Source organism: Labeo rohita, chromosome 8, assembly GCF_022985175.1.
Source record: "Labeo rohita strain BAU-BD-2019 chromosome 8, IGBB_LRoh.1.0, whole genome shotgun sequence".
NCBI lineage: Eukaryota > Metazoa > Chordata > Actinopteri > Cypriniformes > Cyprinidae > Labeo > Labeo rohita.
This window is the reverse complement of record NC_066876.1, coordinates 21,936,536-21,956,271: the sequence shown is the minus strand read 5'-3', so window position 1 is coordinate 21,956,271 and position 19,736 is coordinate 21,936,536. Positions and strand designations below refer to the sequence as shown.

At 31.8% G+C, this 19,736-nt stretch overlaps 1 protein-coding gene across 3 annotated transcripts in view; it reads right to left on the bottom strand.

Annotated features, from left to right (window-relative positions):
- Positions 1 to 19,736, bottom strand: part of LOC127169804 (nephrocystin-4) — a 229,647-nt gene that overhangs the window by 112,397 nt on the left and 97,514 nt on the right. For all 3 annotated transcript variants that reach the window (XM_051117429.1, XM_051117427.1, XM_051117428.1), the window contains 2 exons: positions 16,125 to 16,318; positions 10,710 to 10,824 (listed from right to left, as the gene is read on the bottom strand). In XM_051117429.1, coding sequence (XP_050973386.1) covers positions 10,710 to 10,824; positions 16,125 to 16,318 — 309 coding nt within the window. The remainder of the gene's footprint in view (positions 1 to 10,709; positions 10,825 to 16,124; positions 16,319 to 19,736) is intronic.

Genomic DNA, 19,736 nt, shown 5'->3' with positions numbered 1-19,736 from the left:
AAATACCAAATTTATTTATTTAGTCTTTATATAAATAAATAAATAAATAAAACCCTTTCTGCTAAGTTATGTTATTGTCTAATATCAAATTTATTGATTGATTGACTTAGTCCTTATTATGTAAATATATAAATACATATAAATACATTTCTATGCCAAATTATGCTTTACTTTTTAATTTATTTATTTAAACCATATTAAATAAATAAATAAAAACCTTTATGCTAAGCTGTTATTGTCAAGTATCAAATGTATTTATTTAGTCCTTATTAAATAAATAAATAAATAAATAAATAAATAAAACCATCTATGATAAGTGATTTGTTCAATACCAAATGTATTTATTTATTCATTTAGTTAGTTCTTATTACATAAATAAACACATAGAACCCTTTATGATGTTATGTTATTGTCAAATAACAAATTGACTGATTAATTGAATCCTTAATAAATAAATAAATAAATAAATAAATAAATAACTTGTTATGCTAATTTATGTTATTGTCAAATACCAAATTTATGGAACTGTATAATATAATATAACATAATATAATATAATTATATAAATACATAGAACCCTTTATGATGTTATGTTATTATCAAATACCAAATTTATGGAACTGTTTAATATAATATAATATAATATAATATAATATAATATAATATAATATAATATAATATAATATAATATAATATAATAAAAAATGCACTTATTTATTTTTTGAAACCTACTTGAGTTTGTAAATAATAAATATACTATAATATAATATAATATAATTATATAAATACATAGAACCCTTTATGATGTTATGTTATTATCAAACACCAAATTGACTGATTAATTTAATCCTTAATAAATAAATAAACAAATAAATAAAACCTGTTATGCTACGTTATTGTCAAATACCAAATTTATGGAACTGTTTTATATAGTATAATATAATATAATATAATATAATATAATATAATATAATATAATATAATATAATATAATATAATATAATATAATTCATTATAATACAATATAATATAATATAATAAAAAATGCACTTATTTATTTTTTGAAACCTACTTGAGTTTTGAATAATATAATATAATATAATATAATATAATATAATATAATATAATATAATAAAAAATGCACTTATTTATTTTGTTGAAACCTACTTGAGTTTGTAAATAATATAATATAATATAATATATAATATAATATAATATAATATAATATAATATAATATATAATATAATATCAGATAATATAATTATATAAATACATAGAACCCTTTATGATGTTATGTTATTATCAAACACCAAATTGACTGATTAATTTAATCCTTAATAAATAAATAAACAAATAAATAAAATCTGTTATGCTACGTTATTGTCAAATACCAAATTTATGGAACCGTTTTATATAATATAATATAATATAATATAATATAATATAATATAATATAATATAATACATTATAATACAATATAATATAATATAATATAATAAAAAATGCACTTATTTATTTTTTGAAACCTACTTGAGTTTGTGAATAATATAATATAATATAATATAATATAATATAATATAATATAATATAATATAATATAATATAATATAAAATAATATAATATAATGGGTTCCATAAAAAGTATAATAGAATTGTAAAAATTAGTAATTACTTTTGTACAAATGAACAAATGTCGAAACATAGACTAAATAAATTTAATTCATTCACAATTATTTACTCATCAGTCTGAAATGTCATAATTGTGACAGCTTAAGCCTGCTCTTAATGAAATGACCCCTTCTCGTGTCAATCAGCTGATCTTGGTGAGAATTTTTTGAAAGCAATTTTATATATAGGTTAGTAAAGCCCAGAAAAATCTGATCAGAGTAATGCAGTAAAATAAATTATAGAGATGGTGTTTTTAGGTCAGAGGTTTAGGTGATTGAGATTCTCTGTGCTCAAGATTTAGTACTACAAGTCTCTTTGTGCTGAGTCAAACCAGATCATGCCAAGTGAGCAGTTCATATTTCTCTCTCTCCCTCTGTCAGTCTCAGCCATACTCAATCTCTCCTCTCTCACTCTCTCTCTCATCTAAAGTACACTACACCCAAATTTCCCAGCGGGAATTGACTCAGAATGAACTGATTCCTCTGATAGCGCTGTCTATCAGCACATGCTACATGTCAATGCTGTTTTATCACTTGATACAGTAAAGGAATTATGCAAACATGATAAAACAGCACAAACACTCCCAAATAATGCTAGTTTGCACAGTGCAATTCTTCATAACGCAGGCTGGTTTTGACTGCCAGTTCATGAAGGATGCCACAATCTGCCATGTATCTTCTGCAAAGAAAACAATGACAATAGCTTAATTGAAATGCTCAAGGCGCAGTGCACTTTCAGCACATTTTGTGGCTAGTTAAGATGCACTGTGGGAGGTTTAGGGTTTTGAAATATCAATGCGCAACGGTGATTTCGGCCCTCACTCTGCCTGTCCAGCTGGGAAGAGGTTCACAGAACTTTCTGAGTTTCTATCCCTCTCACATTCTAACTTTCCTTTTCAACTCGCCAAAGAGTCTCTCGCTGTCTTTTATTCTCTTTCACTTTCTCCATGAGCATATTGATAAGGATGTGAGTACCGGTCCCTCGAACCCTATATAAAAGAACCAAAACACGAGCATGAAAGAGTCACTTCAGAATTCCTCAAACTTAAGAAGACTGAGGCTGTCAGGCAGAGTTTTGGAGCTCTAGGAAATGTCCTTTGAGAGCAAGGTACTGCAGTCTGTTTTGTGGTCGATTTGTTAATTAGTCGCCAACTTTATGTTGCTCTGTTCAGCAAATCTATCAGACCATATTATGAGAGCAATCAGACTAAGATGAGGTGCAGTAAATAGTGGTCAACACAGTATGGCTGCAACACTGTGTGCACTCAGCTCTCTTTCTTAGCCTGTTTATGAGTTACACAGCTCCACCTACTGGTGAAACAGTAAATACAGGCTCTATTATATCTTATGACTCCAGGAGAAATGAAAAAATAAACAGCATTAAGGCCATCATGATCCATTATATAGCGATTAATAGGGAATCACAGCGCACCCATGCAGAAAAGCAGCACACCTGTAGATCACAGAGAAAGGAGAGCATTATAGATTTTTTTTAAATGGTTGTTTTATGGGTGTCATTAACATAATTACACTGAAAACAAATTAATTATAAATATTTAAATAATTATTTAGAAGCTTTAAACTAATAATGCACTATCATGCTTTTAAAAGACCTAAATAATATATAACTTTAAATAAGTATTTTATATACATATAAAAAAATATAAATAAATATAATTTTATATAAAATAATTCATGTTTATATGTATATGTTCTATATCTATATTAATGAGTCTGAGAGTGCATTTTTGTCTTATTTTATAGATTTCAAAAATAAAATTTCAGTATTTGATGTCCATTTCTGTCATTTTAATGATTTGGGAATAACCAAAAAGTTTCTGTGTAAATGAACATACATTTTTCTAAATTAAATTAAATTAAATTAAATTAAATTAAATTAAATTAAATTAAATTAAATTAAATTAAATTAAATTAAATTAAATGTGGTCTCAGTATATATAACACATAAATTATATATTTTTTTGTGTATGTAAGTTATTATTTTTTGGTAAGTTGCCATACTTCTTTCAAATTTCTGAGGCTTTATTTCTAGTTTTAAATTAAATTAAATGTAGTCTCAAACTGTATATAAAACATATAAGTAATATCTATTTTTGTTTGTGTAAATTATTTTTGTGCAAGTTAACAATTTTTTTAAAATTTCTGAGGCTTTATTTGTAGTTTATTAAATTAAATTAAATAATAAAATAAAATAAAATAAAATAAAATAAAATAAAATAAAATAAAATAAAATAAAATAAAATAAAATTAAATTAAATTAAATTAAATTAAATTAAATTAAATAAAATAAAATAAAATAAAATAAAATTAAATTAAATTAAATTATATTAAATTAAATTAAATTAAATTAGGTCTCAGACAGTATATAAAACACATAAATAATATATATTTTTTTAATTTGTGTAAGTTATTTTTGTTTGTGCAAGATAACTTTTTTTGTTAATTCCTGAGGCTTTATTTCTAGTTTTAAATGAAATGATATGAAATTAAATTAAATTAAAATTAAGTCTCAGACAGTATATAAAACATAATAAATAATTTTTTTTTGTTTGTGCAAGTTAACAATTTTGTACAATTTCTGTGGCTTTATTTCTAGTTTTAAATTAAATTAAATATTAAATTAAAGTAAACAATTCAATTCAATTCAAACTTATTTGTATAGCGCTTTTCACGATACATATCGTTGCAAAGCAACTTTACACCAAATTGACAAACTGAAGTAAACAGACTGTATATAAAACTCATAAATAAAATATATAATATATAATATAATAAAAAATATATATTTGTGTTTTTTAAGTTATTTTTGTTTGTGTACATTAACATTTTTTAAAAATTCCTGAGACTTTAGATTAAATTTAATTTATTTTTAAATTAAATTAAATTAAATTAAATTTCAGACAGTATAAAAATAGAAATATTACATTTTTTTTGTAAGTTTTGTGTAAGTTAATACACATTTTTCAAATTCCTGAGACTTTATTTCTAGTTTTAACTAAACTAAACTAAAATAAAATAAAATAAGGTCTCAGAAAGTATATAAAACATATAAATAATATATATCATATCTTTTTTTTTTGTATAAGTTAACATAAATTTTTCTTAATTATTTCTTAAATTAAATTAAATTAAATTAAATAATAATAATATTAAATAATAATAAAATTAAACATATAAATAATATAAATTATCATTAATAAAAATGATGAAACAAAGTGTTAGCAAGTCTTATTAAAGACCAAGCGATAATGATAATAATTAGGACACAAGAAAATACATTATCCTGCTTGCTAGACAGTTGCTTGCAAATAAATGGACATTAAAATATGATTTTGAGCTGAAATGATTTCAGTAAGTGACAAAGACCACAGAGACCAGAGATATAAAACAGTCAGTTACCTGGGACAATGGTCAATTATAGAGTTTAAAAGTCATTATACAAAAATATGACTGCAGGTACCGATTCAGAATTAGAATGAAGTATTCCACAGAGCCGCCTAATAATTACAAACAATCTAGGACACACCAGAGGCGAGAAAAGGCTATGTTCTCAACCCATTAGCTGTAAAAATGTAAAGAAATATCTCTTTAACATCGCTGCAAGGCAGGTCATTCTATCTTCAGGAGGTCGAGTCTCGTCCCACCTTTATTAGTCACTATGATGACTTTCCAGACACCTTCCTTCAACACGCTCTATAAATACACCTATAACGCAATTACTCCATCCCTCTCTGTCTGTCTCCCTCTCTCTCCCTGTCTGTCTTCCCTCTCTCGCTCACACACGCCATCTCAAACGTCATTAGGAATTTACACACACACACACACACACACACACACACAGTCGAATTTCCTATTTTAACCTCAAACTCAGCACAGTTTGAGACTGCAGATCATGTGAGGCGATACTTGTCCAACACTTCTGCCTGTCTCTCCAAAAAGGAGCCTCGACAGCTCGAGAAATTCTCGGTTTCCAAAAAATCTTCGCACTTGCATATAATTACTTGAAAACTTCATCTCCGTGAACAATTTGAAACAGTGAGGAGTTCTCAGTTCCGATCGAGCCAGAATTTTAGAAATGAGCATTTTCGGTCCAGATAGCGAGCGTTTAGCATTTAACATGCCTGCGTCTTGTTTTCTGACAGGCTTTAATTGGCGACTCTTTAACCCTCGCAGGTGGAAAATTACATTGCCGGTCACGAAGAGCATGCGTCCCATAGAGCGCTATGGCGATTCCGCCCACACGTGTAATTGGCGGAATATCTCTCATGACTTAACTGTAGAGACGAGTGTTTTTAAAAACCTTCTGTGTTGCCTGGCAGAGAAAAACAAGCACCCTGGAGACGTATTGGGTTTTCAGACAACCGTGTGTGTGTGCTGAGACTGTTCTAGATAGACTAAAGAGGCACATTTGTGTCATTTCATTAGAGGGGGCTAATCCTGAGGGTGTTAAGATTGAACCAGAGCCCTGAGCAAAGAAACGAGAGGACGGGGGTCCGGGTGGATGAATAAAGTCTGATTGGATTGCTTCTGCGCTTGCTGCCTGGAACCTGAGATTCCCTTTTTTCTACCCCCCAATCTCTTTTCCCCCCAATATGTTTATTTACTGAGGCTGTCTGGTCAAGGATGGCTGTTTAATTTCCTCAGGGAGAGGCAATGAGAGACATGGCAATACTCGAGAGAGAGAGAGAGAGGGGGAGCGAGATAAGGGACGGGAGAAAACGAAAGAGTGAGAGTGTGACAGAGGGAGTTATCTCACAGATCCATTCTCAATTAGAAAGAGCTCTAAACAGAAAAGGCAAACTCTTCTCCATCCCTGCGGACTCTGAGGTACAGTAGTTGGGGTTGTCACAGAAGTTCACTGGACTTTACTGGACTAGAGGTCTCAAACTTACTGAACTATTCTATCTAATGGCAGAGTAACTGATTACATGTAATCTCGATTACATAATCAGATTCCAAAAATTAAGCATTTGTAATTAGATTAAATTAGATTTTTAAATAGTCGTAATTAAATGAGTTGCTTTTTTTAATTGAAAACATGATTACATATTATTCACACAATAGCAATGAATTATTTACAATTTATAGACCAATCCGGTGTTTGCAAACAGTGATGTTTTTTTGTCTAGTGGCAGGAAATGACAGTTTTAAACTGCCAGTTTATGAAAACAATAGAATAAAATAATAAAAAAAAGCAAATTTAAGTTTATATTTAAAAATTCTGACTTTATTCTCACAATTCCAAGATTCTCACATTTCCGGTAAGGAAAATCAACTTGTCATTCTCTCTTTTGACTTCGTATATCCCACACTGGCTATTGTTGTCTTAAATCAAGTCATAAAGTTTAAAATACGAAATATAAACTTGCATTTGCAAGAAGAAAAGTCAGAATTGTGAGATAAAATAGGTAAATGTAAAACGTTATAGGTTTAAACAGTATTTCATGCTGTAACTGTAGGGCTGATATAATATGTTCCCCTAGAATTGCGTATGTTAATTTTATGTAGATTTATTGTTTAAATCAAATTTATACTTTAAAAGTAGAGTAATCATAGCAGGTTTCATCCAGTAGTTTGTCTATTTGAACGTGTGCATTTAAGCTTTATTCTATGAAACCGATTTGCATTCCGATTCTGACATCCAAAGACACAACAATATATTTTATTCTATTTTACCCGTTTCACTCCAATTGTTACCATTGTTTCTCTGCCACCACAATGCGTGCACAGCTGCAAGTGACATAACTGTGACATCTACTCCAAATTGGTCTACTGATTCCTCTTTTTCATCTTTTAAATGTACTTTTCTACTATAGCCCACAGTACCGCTTATATAAATTCAAAAAGTCTTTCTGTTTTGTGGACCTTTACACAAAGACCACTCATTAGTCAGGTGGCTACATAGCATTTAACTTCATTTCATTAAAGGCCCGATCACACCAAGAACTATAACGATAACGATAACTATATATCGTCTGTTTATTCTAAGCGCACTCTCGTCTGTTTTACTTTCTGTTTACCTTTGGTAAAACAGAAAGGTGCTTCAGATGTTTAAGGTTCTTTATGGAACCATTTAGACAAAAAAGGTTCTTCTGTGGCATCGTGAAGCACCTTTATTTTTAATATTTTGCACTTCGAACAACTCTCTCAAGATTTCTTTCGTTACTCGTTCAGTACTCTGTTCAGTAGTAAACTAATAGTAAATTGTAAACTGTAAATAAAAACAGGTAACTTGTTCATAGTGCAAAATATATGACAAAACTAAGTGTAAAACACATTAGTGGGCCAGTTTTCATTATAATGGTAAAATGTACATTTCTTTCTTTGCTGCAAATATGCCAAACTACACGAGCTGAGCTCTACCTGTGCAACACTTTTATTCAACAGCTGGTTCTTTACGTTCATGAACAACATGTACTAGTTCATTCAACCAGTTCAGTTCATTACATTCAACAAATCACATGCTCTGTCACATCTCATACTCGAATGCTATTGGCTCGAGGTTTAGTCAATCTTTGACAAGATGAAACAGTCCTCAGAGCTAACAGCGCAGAATTTCAGAATAACAGAATTTGAGTGAACGAGTCAGTGGATCACATGAATGAGAACGATTCATTCACCTAAAAGATTTATTTAAAAAGAACGATTCGTTCATGAACGTAACATCACTATGCTCCAGGAAATCCGCAATATGGACAAAAACATCCAGCTATTGCTGTAACTGAATAAAAGAAAATAGTATCACTTTGCCTTTGAATGATGAAATATTAGGATAATAAACACTCACCTGCGACAATGTATAGTTTGTCTGTGTTCCTAAAACCAACTCATAATGATTAAGCATATTTAGAGTCCATTGCTAATTGAAATAGCCTTTATTACAGTATAGAATATATATTTCTGCCTTATTCTGTGATAAGAAGTCACATAAAATCAAAAAAGGAAGTTATTTCTAATATTTGACAGATATTCTCTTTTGTTGGACAACAGGTTTAGAAACGCTTCTCATTACAACTCATTACAATGTAAGATCTTTTGCGTGTTGCTTTTTCAAATGCTCCTTATGAGTGGGAAGAGTTTTCTCATCAACACGTAGACTCACATACACACACAAACAGAGTCAGTCTGGAAAAAAAATGTTCTGGTCAAACTCTTCTTCTTTTTCTGTTGCTTTATTTGAGTACTGCGTGTGGACAGAAGTGTAACCAGGTTTTTGCGTAGTTTAGAGTGACAAATTGTACAAGCCTACTTTGAGGTCAAAATGCATACAGGTTGGCAGGTCTGGGATTCTGGGATATATATATATATATATATATATATATACACTACCGTTCAAAAGTTTGGGGTCAGTACATTTTTATTTTTTATTTATTTATTTTTATTTTTTTAAAGAAATTAATACTTTTATTCACCAAGGATGTATTAAATTAATAATTAAAAGTTTATTAAAAGTTAATAATAAATAATTTACATTGTTATAAAATATTTATATTTTGAATAAACACTGTACTTTTTAAACTTGTTATTCATGAAAGAATCCTGAAAAAAAAAAAAAAAAAAAAAAAAAAAAAAAAAATCACAGGTTCCAAAAAATATTTGGCAGCACAACTGTTGATATTATCCAACATTGATCATTCTAATAATAAATCCGCATATTAGAATGATTTCTGTCATCATGTGACACTTAAGACTGGAGTAACAGCTGAAATTCAGCTTTTCATCACAGGAATAAATTCTATTTTAAAGTATGTTAAAATAAAAAACATTATTTTATATTGTAAAAACATTTTGCAATATTACTGTTTTTTTTCTATATTTTTAATCAAATAAATGCAGCCTTGATGAGCATAAGAGACTTCTTTAAAGACTATTAGAAGTCTTACTGACCCCAAACTTTTGAACGGTAGTGTATATATATATATATATATATATATATATATATATATATATATATATATGTATATTAAATAAATACTTTTACTAGTTAGCAAGGATACATTAAATTTATTAAAAGTAATAGTACAATCATTTCTAATGTTACAAAAAGATTTTCATTTCAAATAAAATGTTCTTTTGAACTTTTTATTAATCAAAAATCTTGAAAGAAATATAAAAATAATAAGTATAAAGATTTCTAAAGGATCTGAATTAATGGCTAGTGAATATTCAGCTTCACCATCACAGGATTCAATTATATATTAAAACATATTAAAATAGAAAACAGTATTTTAAATTGCAATATATCCCATATCATAACTGTTTGTACTGTATTTTTAATCAAATAAATGCGGCTTTGGTCAGCATAAGAGACTTACTTCAAAAACATTTTTTTAAAAATCTAAACAGTAGTGTATTTTCCATGTATCTAATATGTCTTAGTATAACAAAAAATGTCTACATACTACTTAGAAAAATCACAATCACCTTTGCACTCAAGTACACAATCAAAGGAGCTATTACAACACACTTCCTAACCAACATCTCATCATATAAACAGCCTGAAATGATTGATTTAATTTCCATTTAATATTATGAAGAATATGAATGATGATAGAAATGATGATGAATGTGTTCATAATGTATAATACACAGGGGTCTCAGGACTCATTAGTGCAATTTCTCTGAGGCAGGTCAGGAAATAAATATCAAATTCTAGTATGCTCGACTAGCACAATATCATCCCAAAAAGCCTGTTTAAATTTTCAGACATACCAAGGTTAGGGCCAGGGGTTTAAAAAAAACGCTACATTACAGAGTGGGCTGATCAATCCAGGGAAACTTCCTCCCACACATTTCAACAGCTGCTAGTGATTCGGTGCCTGCAGACTGCAGGTAAACACAAGTAAACAGTCTGGTCCTCACAAATTATTTTTGGAACTGTTTCATAAGCATTTTTCCTAAAATGTCTACTTTAGGGAAAAAAAAAAAAAAAAGTAAAAAAGATTCCTCCTCATTTCATATTCACCTGAATGAAATGGAGAAAGAATGTTGAGAGGCGCATCATTAGCATATGACTCACCTGCCCATCTCCAGCCAGTGGACAAGAGAAAACATACTGGAGCTGGAAGACGATGCTGAAAGCCACGTCCCTCATCATCTTCAGCTCCACACTGCCACGAAGAGACAGTCCATCACTGCAGGAGGCAGAAAGAAGAGTGTGAGATCACCGAAATATCACAGCTCGGCATGGAATCTTGTGTAATGAACCTACACACCCACACTGACCCAAAAACACAACTAGTCAAGTGACATTCATTAACACAGGTGTCTCAGTTCACCGCTTTATGAATTCGGAAAGCACAGTATAAATCCCATAGTGCACTGCAAAGCCCTATATAGGATTCCCACATATTCTGACAGAGATAGAAAAAAAAAAAAGAATATCCATGATTTTTCCAGCTGTCAACTGGAAACATCATTTCATAGAGGTGTATATAAATATATACATAAAATTATATAAAATATATAAAATACATATATAAAATTACACTCAAAAGTTATTTATTATTATTATTTTTTTATAAATTCATTTTATTATCACTGATTTAACAAAAATATTAAAGGAATAGTTTAACGCAAAAATGAAAATTACCCAATGATTTACTCACCCTCAAGCCATCCGAGTTGTATATGACTTTCTCCTTTCAGATGAATACAATCAGAGTTATATTAAAGAAATGTCCTGGCTCTACCGAGCTTTATAATGGCAGTGAATGGGTGTTGAGATTCTGAAGCAAAATAAAGTGCATTCATCCATCATAAAAAGCACTCCACACAGCTCCAGAAGGTTAATAAAGCCTTCTGAAGCAAATCGATGCGTGTGTGTAAGAAAAATATCCATATTTCTTAAGTTCTTTATAAACAGCAATCTCAAGCTTCCGCTAACTGTCGTATGGGTGTTCAAGAAAGTGGCGCTACACCAGATGATGTAGGATTTAGGTATAGAGTAAGCACTGGTTAAAAGTGACAAATGTGGATGAATGGATAAAACGCCATGAATTAGACAAACGAGGATTTGTGAAGAAAAATGTTGCAGGATTTTGATATAAGCCAAGAGGAGACTGGTTTTCCTTTGCTGTAAACAAAACTTAGTTCTCACAAGACTAGCATATTCTCACCTGAACTTGAAAGTGAACGCATCGATTCACTTCAGAAGGTCTTTAAAAAACCCCCGGAGCCATATGGAGCACTTTTTATGATGGATGGATGCACTTTATTGGACTTCAAAATATCAACACCCATTTACTGCTATAAAGCTTAGAGCCAGGGCATTCTTAATATCACTTTGGTTGTATTCATCTGAAAAAAGAAAGTCAAATACACCTAAGATGGCTTGAGGGTGAGTAAATCATTGGCTAATTTTAATTTTTGGGTGAACTATCCCTTTAAGCAGCCTAAGTGTTAATTAATAATAATAAGAAAAAGACATTTATTAAGAAACAAATGATCAGATCAGAATTATTTTAGAAGAATCAGAAGACAGGAGTAATGGCTGATGATTGTTCAAATACAGCAATATAGCAATACAGTTATTTTAAACTTCAATAGTATTTCACAATACTGCTTTTTTCTGCATTTTTATTAAAATACTGTAAAAGCAGACTTGGTGAGCATGAGAGACTTGTTTCAAAAACATTAAAACATTCGTACTGACAAAATTTTGAACGGTTGTTTATGCAATTAAAGAAATTCAATATCTAGGAAGAAAACAGCTCCGCCACATTAACTTAACAAATGGAGTTCAGAAACTCATACAGAGCTAAAGGAGAAAAAACTAAAGCAATTTAGCAGGAACTACACAAATTTTTAAGCTAAAAAAAAAGAAGTTTGTTTCTCTGTTCTGAGTTTAATGCTTGTGCAACATTAGTATGAAACTATTATCGTTCTAACATGGTAAGTTGCTCAAATTGCATTTAAATTTCATTGATTATTTTTTTTTTTTTGCTATGACACATTATGTAGTCATCATATTATACTCCTAATAGTCTGATCTCAAAAAAGCCTTTAAAAATGATTGCAGATTATTACATAAGCAGGTACAGAGTAAAGAGAAAAAGTACACAGCATCTTAGATAAGCACGGCGTGCTACAAAAAAAGAAAAATGAAAACTTCAAAATGAAGTTCACATATTTTTTTTCCATATAAGAGAACAAAGAAAGTTATGAAATTGAAATAGGATTCAAAAAAGTTCGATTCAAACAGCGTTACTACAAGATGTTGAAATTCCAAGCACGGGTTTCATGCCAAAATCTCATCTAGGAACTGGCAGGTTGGTGTCAGATCATTTGCATCATTCTTGACGGGTTTTCACACACTCTAACAGACACGTTCGCTGCCGTCATCACAGCAGTGTTGTCGAGAACGTGCAGCAAAAGTTTTTAGTGCTAACGTCTCCATAATTACACCCAATTTCTCTCTCTTATAAAAGGGCAGAGTGTGATGCTCCACTCTCTCAGACACCTAATTTCTCTCATTGGGTAATTATAGACCTCTTTCTCTCACCGCACATGAACGGTGCTTGTGACATGTTCTGCGAGTTCTCACATGGCAGTGACTCTGTGGCGGTGGGGGGCGGGACTCTATTTTTTTTTAAGCAGCAGATGGAGTGAAGCAGACATCAACAATCAAACCTTCATTTTTCATTTGCGCTGTAGCGACGTCTTATCAGCATTTTAATTAAACGAAGAGTGCAGACACGAGAAACCTTCATTAAGAAAGTGGAACTGTTATACTGGAATACTTTTTGGAAAAGATGCTTTTAAAATATTTAACATTCAGTGAGAAAGTGCGTAAATCGCCCTAAAAATCCATATTTGATAAGGGCTGTGTTGAAAAAGAAATGGAAATTGGACGAAAACCAACGAGGTGAGGCGAGGACAAGGGGGTCTCTGCTGGGTAAGCGATAGGGAGGACAACCAGTGTGGCTTTGAGAGTAAAGTCAGTGAAACAGGACAGATGGAGCATTAAAGTGGGGAAGGACATGGAGAGACACGGGAACACTCTGATAATAAAGTGTTTATGTTAAAGGAATAATTCAGCCCAAAATGAAAAGAAATGCTTTTGTTCTTGGGTGGAATACAAAATAAGACGTTTTGAAAAACCTCAAAGCTGCTGTGTTTCCTTACACTGAAGGAATGAAAGAACAAGACCTAAAGAAGGAATAAGCTTAATAGTAATTTATATGACTTGCACACTATATTTCAAGTTTTATGAATAAAATAGCTTTATGTGTGGAATATACTGAAATTCAAGATCTTTGCATATAATACCATTCAAAAGTTTGGGGTTAGCATAGGTTTTTCTTATTTTTTCCTTTTTAGCAAGAATGCATTAAATTATGAAAGCCCATTTCCACCACTGAATAAAAACTAAAAAAGATTGTCATGACTTTTTATCTCACAATTCTGACAATTTCTTTTTTTTTTTTTAATTGTGTGATACAAACTCGCAATTCTGACTTTTTTTTCACAGAATTGTGATATAAACTCAATTGCGAGAAATGAAATTGCTGAAAAAAATGAAATGAAAAAGACTGATATGTTCTCAGAATTGCGAGTTTATATCTCACAAATCTGGCTTAACTCACAACTGTGTTAAAGTGTGCAATTCTGAAAAAAAAAGTCAATTTGCGTTATGAACGGACAATTCTCAGAAAAAAGTCAGAATTGTATGTTTACATCTTGCAATTCTGAGAAAAAAAGTCAATTTGCAATACGAACTGACAATTCTGAGAAAAAAAGTTGTTGCGATGTAAACTCGCAATTGATGAGAAGATAAGTTAGAATTGTGAGATAAAAATGCTTGCAAAGTTCAATTTTGAAGGGAAAGAAGGACTGATATATTCTCAGAATTGCGAGTTTATATCTCACAATTCTGACTAAACTCGCAATTGCGTGTTATAAAGTTAGATTGGCGCAATTCTGAGAAAAAAAAAAAGTCACAAATTTGCAAGCTTATATCATGCAATTCTGAGTAAAAAATTTAGATATGTGCATTTATATCTCGCAAGTCTGTCTTTATTACTTGCAATTATAAAAAGTCAGAATTGTGAGATGAAAATGCTTTTTTGTCCAATTTTGAGGGGAAGGAAGGACTGATATAGTCTCAGAATTGCGAGTTTATATATAATTCTTATATCATGCAATTCTTAAGAAAAAAAAATCAGATTTGTGAGTTTATATCTTGCAATTCTGTCTTTATTACTTGCAATCGCGAGTTCATATCTTGCAATTCTGACTTTATTTCTCAGAATTGCGAGTGTATATCTCACACTTCTGAGAAAAAAGTCAGAACTGTGAGATGTAAACTCGCAATTGCAAAAAGAAAAGTCAGAATTGTGAGATAAAAATGCTTTTTTGTCCAATTTTGAGGGGAAAGAAGGACTGATATATTCTCAGAATTGCGAGTTTATATCCCACAATTCTGACTTAACTCGCAATTGCGTGTTATAAAGTCAGACTTGTGCAAGTCTAAGAAAAAAGTCACAATTTGCGATATAAACTCGCAATTCTGAAAAAAAAACTCAGAAAAGATTCTGAGAAAAGATTTGTGAGTTTATATCTCACAATTCTGATGCTATTACTAAGCTGCAATTACCTTTTTATTTTTTTAATATACTTTTTTTATAATGTCACAACATTTCTATTTCAAATAAATTATGTTCTTGTGAACTTTCTAAACACTGCAGAATCCTGAAAAAATTATGGTTTCCATGAAAATATTAAGCAGCACAACCGTTTTAAACATTAATAACAATACAAAATGTTTCTTGAGCACCAAATCAGCACATTAGAATGATTTCTGAAGGATCATGTGACACTGCTGCTGAATATTTACAATTTACTAGTGTTTATTTTATTATTCATTTAGTAATTCAAAATACTGTTTGATCAAATAAATGCAGCGTTGATGTCTTGAAAAGCAAACTTTAAAAATGAACATGCGCAAACGAGATTTGAGTGTTAGAGAGCATTTAAAGAATTCAATTAAATAAAAATATTTCGATTTTTTTGTTAAATTAAATACATTTGAATAACAGAAATAATTTAATTATTTCAACTAAAAGTTTCCAATCTGTTCCTTAAAAAAAAGCTATTGCATGGCTTTTGAAAACATGGAAGGTGGCAAAGTATTATGTGCAAACCACCTATGTTGAGAAGCCTGACAGCACCTACATTGCAAGATGTCATTGTAATAATTATGTTGGATTATGAGAATATCCAGTACAGCCAAGGGACACAGATAAATCAATGATCTCTTTATAGACAGAGGTGTGAGAAAGGATTTATGACCACAGTAGTTAAAAAAGATCCAAGATACTTGGTAAAAGTATTTCAATAAAAGTGGATGCAACTGGAAGTGAGGTCCATGAATGTATGGCAACATTTCTCAGAATTATGGTAAATTAGTAGACCAGATGGGCCGAGTATCCACCTGAGTTTGTCCGTGGAGGTCTGCCTAAAGCTGCCGCCTGCACTGGCTCCACGAGCCCTGGCCGCTCCGCTCCCTCCGGCCTCATGTTCCAGCACCAACACATGAGGCTTCTCCACCCAACCCCAGCCGTTATGGACCCCAACCAGCAGCCTGCGCTCCTGCACCACAACCAAGCGTCCCTCCGCACCCCTGTTCTGATCAGAAAAACACACACAATAGAAAATTCAAAAGCCTTTTATACATAATTACAGGAACATGTGAGGAATTCCATGTACTGTATATTTTGCCATAGAGTGGAGTATGTTTGGCAGGGCCTGCTAGCATTTAATTCTCAGAGGAGGTATGGGAATGGAACGTGTGGATTGTTTTGGAAAGCTGCTCAGTTACGACTCCTCTGTGCTAGAAAGCGAGAGGGGCATGTAAGCTCTATTGATCCGTTCTATCCTCGGGACTGAATCTGAATGGTGTTTCTCTCGTAACTTACAGGGAAATAGATACAGAAACCGACTGACTCAGAGCAGAGAAAGTCATAAGGAACGCATTGGGATTCATTTCATTTCCACAGATTTAATTGCCTTTTCAATGTTGCAATATGCTCTGAGGCAACAAAAAATAATAAAGTGACGACAATGAAGGCAATTTATCAGCTAAATTAAATTAATTTTACTTTTTTTATGGTAGCTCTGCCCAGTGTCAACTCTCATTGGTCCAAAATTCTGCTCCTTTATTTGAAATAAATTTGCCATTTTGTGCAACATTTCGAATTTGGTGAATTTTTTGATGTTTGCTTTATTTCAAGTTTATTTCACCACAAGACCTAAACAGCGTTTTAAATATACAGTCATGGCCAAAAATATCGGCACCCTTGCAATTCTGTCAGAAAATGCAACCCTTCTCTCAGAAAATTGCTGCAGCTGCAAATGATTTGGTACTGGCATATTTATTTTTTTTTCTATTTGCTTTGGAACAACACACAGAAAAAAAAAAAAAAAAAACAGAATAAAAGTCAAATCTGATACAATTCCACACAGAACCCAAAAAATGCACTGGACAAAATTATTGGCACCCTTAACTTAATATTTGGTAGCACCCCTTTGGAAAAAAATAACTGAAATCAATCGCTTCCTGTAACCATGAATGAGTTTCTTACACCTCTCTACTGGAATTTTGGACCACTCTTCTTTTGCAAACTGCTCCAGGTCATTCAGATTTGAAGGTTCTCCCAACTGCTGCTTTGAGATCTCTCCACGGGTCTTTATGGGATTCAGATGTGGATCTGGAGATTGCTGGCCATTTCAGTACTCTCCAGCACCTTGTTTGTAACCATTTCTGAGTGCTTTTTGAAGTTTGTTCGGGTCAGTGGCCTGCCGGAAGGAGGAGTGGAGACGCAGCTTTCAGACGCTGGCCACTACGTTATGCCAAAAAATTCTTTGGTAATTGTCAGATTTCATGATACTGTTCACATAGTCAAGACATTCAGTGCCAGAAGCAACAAAGCAACCCCAAAACATCTTTGAACCTCCACTATGTTTGACTGTAGAGACTGTGTTCTTTTCTTTGAAGGCTTCATTTCTTTTTCTGTAAACGGTGCCATGATGTCCTTTACCAAAAAGCTCTACTTTTGCCTCATCTGTCCACAGTTCTCTTAGAAGGATTGTGGTTTTGTCACAAACTTCAGTCTTGCTTTTTTATGCCTTTGTGTCAGCAGTGGTGTCCTCCTGGGTCTCCTACCATAGCGTCACTTTTCATTCAGATACTGCGAGCTGACACTGTTGTACCCTGTGTCTGCAGATAAGCTTGAATTTGTTTGGATGTTAATCGGGGGTTCTTTATCCACCATTTGAACAATGCTTGATTGTAATTTTTCATTAATTTTGCACTTCCATCCACGTCCATGGGCCATGGGCTGTAAATCTCCAGATGATATTGCACACAGTGGACACAGGAACATTAAGATCTCTGGAGATGGACTTGTAGCCTTGACATTGTCCATGTTTTTCCACAATTTTTTCTCGCAAATCCACAGACAACTCTTTACACTTCTTTCTTTTCTCCATGCTCAGTGTGACACACAACACAAAGGTTGATTCAACTTTTCTCCATTTTAACTGGTTCCAAATGTGATTACTATATTGCCCACACATGTTACTTGCCACAGGTGTGTCTAAATACAAATTACAGGAGCATCATATGCTTGCAAAACAACTATTTCTTACAATTTTGACAAGGTGCCAATAATTTTGTCCAGTCCATTTTTGAGTTCTGTGTGAAATTTGATCAAGTTTGACTTTTCTTCTCTTTTTTTTTTTGTGTGTGTGTTGTTGCATTGCAAACAAAAACAATAAGCATGTGAATACCAAAACATTTGCAATTGGAACAATTTTCTGTTCCATACTCTGACAGAATTGCAAGGGTGTCAATATTTTTGGCCATGACTGTATGGTAACACTTTACAAGCAACGTGTGCTTTGATTTCAGTTGTTTGAAATATTCAACAAATAACCATAAATGGTTAAGAAATAGATAAAAAGTTAAGAAATGCACTCTTTCATTAGAAAAAAAACATCCCACCTTTAATAGCTGAGTATATTTATATTAAAAACCTTTGAAGTATGAAAGCAATAAACTAATTAAACAAAATAAACAAAATAAAATAATCGTTCAATAATCGTAATCGAGGTAAAGTATTCAATTAATCAAGGTTTTGATTTTAGGTCATATTTTCCAGCCCTAGTAAGGATATTGTTAAAATAATCCATCTGACATCAGTTAAAAATCAGTTTAAAAAAAAAAAAATAGCATTCCAGGTGTAAAATACACGTTTTTTTGTTGTGGCTCCCCAGTTAAATTCACATTCCAGGGGCTAAATATGACGTTATTAGGGTTGCCTTAACCCACAGACATCAAAAACAACCACAATCTTGGCAACACTGATGGCTGCGCTTGCTAACTTGCTTGAGTATTCCTCTCTGTAGCAATCACAACAGTCTTGGCTATCTGACCAACCAGAGTAGAGTAGGCTTATAGAAGGGAGGAGTTTACAGAGCTTACACTCAAAACTGATTGAACGAATTGTTTCAAAACAATTGAGAATGTATTAATGTACATTTTGAGAAAATTACAATGTTTTCTGACCTTAGATGCATTTAAACCAGTTGTAGAATATTACGATGCTTTAAAATACCATACGTCTTGCTCTTTAACAATGTCTTTACTACCCCTCTGGGCCGTTTGAACTTTTCAGTTGTGTTGCTGTCTATAAAGGGTCAGAGGGCTCTCAGATTTTATCAAAGATATCGTAATTTGTGTTTCGTAGATAAACGAAGGTCTTACAGGTTTGGAACAACATGAGGATGAGTAACTAATTACAGAACTTTCATTTTTGGGTGAACTATCCCTTAAGCTACAAAAACATCTGAAACTTTTTTTCGCCAGTTTATGAACCAGTTCATTTACATGAATCATCCGAACAAACAGATTCACTAAAATGAATAAAGCTGTGCTTAATTGCCTTAGCTGAAAATAATAATAATACACTTGTTGGAAAAATTAGCCTGTTAAAATATAGCTACACTGTAATAGTATTAGTATTTAGTAATTAGTATTAGTAAT